Raw genomic sequence first — 7,933 nt, 5'->3', positions numbered from 1 at the left:
ATGCAGGAAAAAAGCAATTAAAAATAAGTACCAAGGAGATATATTTTGCTTTAAATTTCTCTCTTAAAACTGCCTGTATGCAACTTGATTTAAATATGCGAGTTGAATGTGAATTATAACATCAATGTTTGGTGGCTTTTCATTGTTAGGATGATATCTTAGATTGTTCTACTTATTACAATAGTATGCCTCTGCCATTCGAGTTTTTATTCTTGAAGCCAGGTGGTAAATATCTATTGTCCTTTCAAGTTCACCCTACTTATAATGTGCCCGCAACTATAACATGAGGATTACATGCATGAAATCTGGATATTTTAAACTGTTTTCCCATATTCCAACTTAAAAACTGGAATGCGCAAATAAAAACAATTTCCTTTCTGAAAAAGCTTGGGAAACTATACCAATTTTAAGAACAATATACTATTTTCTGTCATGTGATTTCCTTCTCAATGTTTGGCTTTGCATTTTGCTAGCGCATGGGTGAACCAAAGGGGTGACAGAAGCTAATTACACATAAATTCATTTTCAAACCAAAATCTTAAACTTATGACTGAAGAGAACGAAAGGAACGAGAAGGATTAGGTGCGAATGCCAGACTTCATTTCCAAATACACCACGTTCTGCGGAGCTAGAGAACTGAGTTGTTTCATTATGGATAAGATGTATTGATAAGTGCAATGAAATGAATTACTTAGAATTTCAGACAAAAGAAAGAATAAACGACTTAAATTTACAATCAAGGAAGAAAGGTCTGTAGAAAAAAAAATATATAGTAAAATAATTAGCCCCAATCATGTGGACAATCTCATATCTCATTTCTGTGTTTTCAAGGTGAAGAGACAATGCCTTACAAATGTCGTCCTACTGAGATTGAATGAAACTTGACATGCAATGAACCAAGTATGGACCTTGAATAAGCAAAGCACATACGTGAGTGGTATATATACACATGTATATATATATATAGAGAGAGAGAGAGAGAGAGTAAGAGAGAGAGAGAGATGTGTGTGTGCGTGTGTGCCACGTATCCCGTTCTGGTGGTTGGCATCCACGGTATCAAACCACTCAGTTAGTGGATTCAAATCCTATCTAACACAATTGGCCTTAAGGAAGTGGTACTCAAATTGTTAGACACATTAAAAGTGACTGGAGACTCATATAATAGTCTCTTACCATTCTTTCTTAACTATATATTTGTATGTATGCATCGACCTGATAATCTTCATAAGAAGCTAATCATATGAAGAATCACACGAAATAAAAGTATGATTGGGTTACTATCATATAAAAGAATAATAATGCATATGTGTATGCAACACAAGGAAGCAAATTTGATTTGTTAAAATAAAAAAAAATATATATTTAGCCATGTGGGTATTCATTATTGGACAATACAAGAATTGAAAGAATTTACCAATATAAGGACCCGTTATGTATTATATGGGCCAGGCCCAAGCACTTGAAATATTGGTGGCATCAAGAATGTATCGTCAAATAAGGATGGATAGACTACAAAGTAACTATATGCAAGTATGGATGTAATACTATGAAAGATTAAATTGGCCACGTTTGGTGAAAATAAAAGACGTAAAAAAAAGATTAGGGCGATAAAATATTTGTGCAAGGAGTGAAAATGAAAATGGCCTGACCAAAAGATAATACAGCAACAACTTTCAAAAACTACAGTGACGATGAAGATGAGTGGCTCATAGCTAACATCTAAGCATTATTACATAAAGCCATCATAAGAGGCTAAAATGGTTAGAAATATTATAACAATTCCTTGAAGGGGAATCCCAATGAGCTATTATTTAAACTTGATGATGTCGGAGTTAACCCAAAGCACAATAGGGGAAACAAATATTATTAATAATAAAGTCAATAGGTAATTATAACTAACACACTTGACAAGAAAATAACAAACAGGCTCAACAATCCAAAGCAATTTAAGGTGGATCTCAGGGTGATGGTGATGATCGGTTTAATTTCATTAAAATTCAAGACAAAAAGTAATACGTGGCTTGAAGTCCAAATTAAGAGAGAAAAACATCATTTAGCATATAATTGTTATTAGAATACAAAGTATACTACAACATCCACTTCAAAAAGATTTGTAGCATATTGGCTTTTCATTTATACTCATCAACTATGACTGGGCCAAAGTAGAGAAATACAAATGTTAACTAAATTTTGCAAAAGACTTTGTTATTTTGTGTACTATTTGTAGAACATTGTAGCTTTATAAGGCCCCACAATTTTATGAGGTCCAGATAACAAGTACGTGGCAGATATCGACGTCGCGCGGTTGTCCTGGAAGATGGCAGCGAAGAAGGAAGGCTAGAACAACAACGATAACAAAAATGGAGGTCGGAACAACGATGACAGTGGGAATAAAAGACTAGAACAAAAATGAGAGCACGTGGGAGGGGTCAAGACAGTGGCTAGGTGTTAGTGATGTGGTATGGAATGGCTGTAACAACACTGAGGGGTGCTTTTCATGGTCCGAACAACAACGAGGTGGTAAGGGACTTGGATATGGGCAGCTGGAATAGCAGGTAAGAGGCTATGAAGGTGGTTTGAAAGCAGAAACTGTAGAAAACAGCCAAAAGATGTTGTCCTGGGCTGCTGCAACAAAAAGAAGGGGCAGTCAGGAGTCGATGTGGGAGTGTGTGAAAAAGGATAGAGGAAGATAACCACCACCTCAAGGGAGAGATACAACTGGAGAACTACCCAATCCCTCGAATGCAACTCTCGGAGAGAGACATGGACGTCGACGGCTGTCCTTAAAAAACTCATGCCAAAAACTAAACCTACAACATCATGAATACAAATATATAATAAGAGGATAACTAGGAGTGGCCCAGTAGGATCAGTTGACTCCTCCGAAGAGAGAAACCACAAACATGTTCGTTCCAAGTGAAAGTATCAGTCACGTACAAACAATCGAGTGTGGGGTTTGTCGTGCCCGCATTGAGCTTGGAGTCTCTGCGTCTGTCTCCCAAGGACGGGGGAGCAACGGTCCCTTCATAGTAGTCAGGTCAGCTTCACTTGAAGTATAAGGAATGGCATAATCTCTTAACAAGTCAATCCAGTAGGCACTGACATTTCACAACACTTCTTGATAGAATAAATATGCATCCTCTTTTGACACATTCTGAGGTAGAACTACATATAGATATAGCTTTGGTAATGTAACTCTAGAGTCCTTAAGTCTGAAAATTTTATCTTCCACTTCTCACACTTAGCGGAATATAACTGATAAACAAGTATGTAAGAAGAAATCAACTCTATGATGAAATTTGTGGCAGGTTGTGACACTCTCACTAGCAACCACTTAGTAGAGACTTTTTCTTCTTCACTGATAGGTAGGGGTGTAAACGAGTCGAACACGAGCAAGCCCAGGCTAGCTCGTGCTCAGCTTGTTTGTATTTCGAGCTCAAAAAGTGTGTTTGTGTTCGGCTCATTTGTTTAGCGAGCCGAACATGAGCCGTTCATAAACGAAGAGTCGTTTTGACAACCCTTATCACATCGCCAGAAAATGGGTTCGTGTTCGACTCATTTACTTAGCAAGCAGAACACGAACTGTTCACGAACAAAGAATCATTTTGACAATTCCAATCACATAGCCCACAAGATGTTAAGCGTTGGGAAAAGATTTGATCCCACTGTGGCGCGGTGGCTTTGAGACACATGACACAGACACCCAATCATAGGTGACCGAGCGCAAGGGGAAGCGGTATTTGGGGCCCACCAGACTCAAATAATGTTTCTTTTTTTTAATATATATATATAATTGATGAGCAGTATTTCGAGCCAAAACAAGCTAAACACGAACGAACAAATCTTAGTTCGTGTTCGGCTCGTTAACTTAGCAAACAAGCCAAATACGAGCTTCTTAATGAGTCAAACACGACCTGTTCGTGAACAACGAGCCGTTTTGACACCCCTACTGATAGGATCTAGATCTTATTGAAGAATTTTTTCTCTCGTCAAGCTTCTAAAACAATTATCAAAGTTGTTGTTCATCCTACATATCTAGACATCCAATGGCGAGTACATTACTATACTGAATCCAATATTTGAATAACTATCAATAATCATCCAGATGTGACACATGGCAAAAAGGTCTCATCTCAAACATATAGAACCTCTCTCAACAAGGGAAACTCAAGAAATAGTCTATATATCTGATAAGTTTTAATTTTTTTTTTTTTTTGGGATTGTCGTGTGTATGATATCGACTCCCATACTCATGGCATTTTTGGACATCCAATGTAAGTCCTGCTGGTGTTCCTCCGACGCCTGCAAAAATGTAGTCCGAGGCACCAAAGCCTCATACCCTGCATGATTGTTCATTTCTCTGAATTTACTACCTTCTAGAGCCGCTACTATTAACTCGGCTGGAGTTATCACTTTTAGGTTCATAGGAATCACTGTCGTGTCTTCCTTGTCAGGTGGAAGTTGAGAAGACTCTTTGGAAACTTCATCTTCTCTTGGATCATTGTTTATCTCTTCAACTGCTCCTAGGTTGTTGAAAGAGATCATTTTGTTGGTTGTACAATCTAATTCAATATATTTAAATCCATAGCACTTGAAACACTTCCTGACTATGATGGATTTAGGGTTGTGGATTTGTTCTAACTACTTTCCACTCTGACTTAGTGCTCCCTTTGACGGGTTTGGCTTGGATGTTTCTCTGAGTGTACTTTTGTTGTAAGTCCCCAATGAACTCTGCTTGTAAGATGTGGTGGTCATCTGATAATATTATCTCTCTACTTTTGAACCCAACATTTGTACATGTGGTCCATAGTGAATTGTTAGGTATTGGCGCTGCATCACCTGTTTCATCTCAAAAAAGATAATGATCTTGTTCTTTCCTTTACACTAGCATAGGTACTTCAAATTTCTAACTAAAATAATGCATTATTCCTTAACTTGTTGGTGACTAGTTTCACAATTCCATCTAATGAGACATCTTGACACTCAAAGACACATTCCAAAGTCCAGAGTCTCTTAACTCAAAATATGATAAATTCATTTTTTACTTCAAAATTATGGCTTCTTAGATTTTCGAGCTGTATCTTCGAGATAGAGGTTCTTCATCCCTAGAATCCACATGGTGGAAAAGATTCACTGTATTCTTTCGATCTAGCAATTCGCCGTTGTGGCTACAGGTGACCCATCCATATTGCATCCTCTAGAAGGTGGCAAGCCTCTGTTGTAGTTGTTGAGTTTCCCACTGCATATCCTCAATAGAAATCCCCTGGACACCTTTTTATGAATTTCTCATAAATGTTATTGCATCTATTTCCCTCGATCAGACTTCTGTCAATTATCTTCATGGTGACATGGCTAGGTTTTAGGTGTGGGTAGGTGGAAGAAAGTGTGTAAGGGTGATGTAAGGTGAGAAAGAAAATTTTCAGGTTGAGGTAGGTAAGGGTATGACAGATGCTAAAACCCCAGGATAAGACTAGGATTATGCTAGCTCTAATAATAAATGATACCGAGTTCAACCAAACCAAAATAGGGAAAACAAATATTATTAGCAATAATATCAGTAGGTGATTACAACTGATACACTTGAAAAAAAAAATACAACAGACTCAATAGTCCAATGCAAATTAGGGTGGATCTCGGGGTGGTGGTGGTGGTGGTGGTGGTGGGCAGTGAGGGGTGGAAGGGTGTGGAATTTTGGGCGAGGTGGTTAGCAAGTTGAAAAAAAAAAACAAGGAAACAGTCTTTGGGTTATAGACAACAACTATACGGCAGATATCCACGCCACACAGCTGTCTGAGATGATGGTAGCAAAGAGGGCGAGCTAGAACAATAGTGGCAACAAAGATAGAGGGTTGTAACAGTGATGACATCAGGTATGAAGAACTAGAACACAGATGGCAGCATGCGGGAGGAGCTGGGACAGTGGCTAGGTGGTGGCAAAGTGGTTAGGAATTGCTAAAACAACAGTCAAGGCTGTAGAGAGGCGTTTCTCGTGGTCGAAACAACAACGAGGCAGGAAAGGAACTGGATATGGGTGACTATAACAACAAGCAAGTAGCAAGGAATGCGGCTGGAAGGCAGAAACTACATAAAATAGCCAAAAGGGGTTGTTTCGAGTGGCTGCAGCATGGAAGCGGTGGCCGAGAGCAATGTAAGAGGATGTGGAAGAGGATAGAGGAAAATAATCATCATCTAAGGAGAGAGATGTGTCCACAGCACCACCCAATCCCTCAGATACAGTCCTCGACGAGAGAAATGGATGTCGACAATTGTCCTAAAGAAACTCAAGCAAAAATTAAACACAAAATATCATGAATACAAATGTATAATAAAATGATAATTAGGAGTGTGGCCCAAAAGGACCAGTCGACTCCTCATGGGGAAAAGGTTGTGCTTGGCACTTGTCACACCCATATGCACCTGGAGGCGTGGGCACCCTCGCGTCGGGCATGGCGCCCCCGTATCATTTGAGGTACCTCAATGCCAATTTCTGACTGAGATTGATTTTCCTTCTTTCAGATTTGACTTTCCATCTTTCATACTTGGGGATTTGGCAGCTGTGATTGTTGTGTGAGTTCCCTCCATTTGTAGATGGCTGCAGCAGAGGTTAAAGGCAATCAAGGTGGATTGATAGACCCGTAAACGAGCTATAGGTAGCAGTTGGGACTGCTTTGAGAGGGAATCATGGTTGGCGTCTGCAGGGAAGGGAAAAAAAAGAAGAAGAAAGGATTTTAGCATAACTGAAACTAAATTTTATTGTAGACTTTGACATATATATGAAGAACCATATCAGGAAATAATTTAAAACAATCATTGTCCTAAAGTTGACAAATTAGGAATAGTCATATCCTTAACTCTTCAATTTAGGACAGCAATATTCTTGCAAACTAACTCTGCAATAGAAAAAAATTTAAACTTTCATATTATCTAAACCAATTTCCAATTTCAACTTGATTATGTTGTCTTCTAGATTGTCATCTCATTGTTCAGATTCCTATCACTCGATCATGATCTCTGGGCATTTGATATATGCCATCATCATCTATGAATTCATGTTGATTTGACCTTCAATCTCAAATAGTGCGATAAGCAAATCAACATGATCTAATCTCCATCAAGAAATCAAGCAAGTTAGAATTAATTGATCTATTCCTTCATATTCCGATGGCCGAATTGTAAAAAAAGAATTTTCACAATCGAATCAGCCAACTATTTATGATCTAATCCTAGGATAAAAAAATGGGATTCAAAAAGTTGAAACCCATATTTATTGCAAAAATAAAACTTTTATGATAAGGCAATGGCTAAGAAGAAAGATGGAACAACTTTAATTTGACGAAAGAGGAATTTTATTCCTTGCTTTTTGTTAGATACAAACTTAATGACATGAACTCTATTTATACTTAATGTCACTCACTTTAGAATAGCGCCAACATATTTTAATCCTATGGCTACGACTCTATATAATTCTTATTTACCTTCTAGTACAAATGTAACACTCGGTTTTAAATCTGTTGTAATGCAACAATTATGTGGGAGACAAAATTCTTATTTATCTTCTAGTACAAATATAACACTCCGTTTTAAACCCGTTATAACACAACAATTAGGTGGGAGATAGAGAGAAGAAAATCAAACAAAGTAAGGGAGCGTCAACAATGGAACATCTAAGCCGAAGCACCGATCGATGGAAAAGATGAGGGTGGCATCCCTATTCGAGAGCTATAGTGCTAGCTATCAAGCCCAAGGGCATTGAAGCAACCTGAAATGAGAAGAGAAAAAGGCGTCATGGAGCGAGCCCAAAAGTTTTGAGAGACAAGGGTTGTCTCAAACACAAACCATTTGGGAGACGCATTCAACAAACTGAAATGGTGAGCAGGAACATGAGATCTATTTTTGTACTAGCTTGGAGCAACAAACACAATAATCAGAGTTG

At 38.2% G+C, this 7,933-nt stretch overlaps 1 protein-coding gene across 1 annotated transcript in view; it reads left to right on the top strand.

The window, feature by feature from the left end:
- Window positions 1–2,454: 2,454 nt before the first annotated feature.
- LOC110020490 (probable NAD(P)H dehydrogenase (quinone) FQR1-like 2) overlaps window positions 2,455–7,933 on the top strand; it is a 6,280-nt gene continuing 801 nt past the window's right edge. Inside the window, exon 1 of the mRNA XM_020718611.1 lies at window positions 2,455–2,555. Coding sequence (XP_020574270.1) covers window positions 2,455–2,555 — 101 coding nt within the window. The remainder of the gene's footprint in view (window positions 2,556–7,933) is intronic.

This window comes from Phalaenopsis equestris, unplaced genomic scaffold (genome assembly GCF_001263595.1).
Source record: "Phalaenopsis equestris unplaced genomic scaffold, ASM126359v1 Scaffold000098, whole genome shotgun sequence".
In the NCBI taxonomy this organism is placed as follows: domain Eukaryota; kingdom Viridiplantae; phylum Streptophyta; class Magnoliopsida; order Asparagales; family Orchidaceae; genus Phalaenopsis; species Phalaenopsis equestris.
Note: the sequence above shows the minus strand (reverse complement) of the source record. Positions and strands in the feature narration are given on the sequence as shown.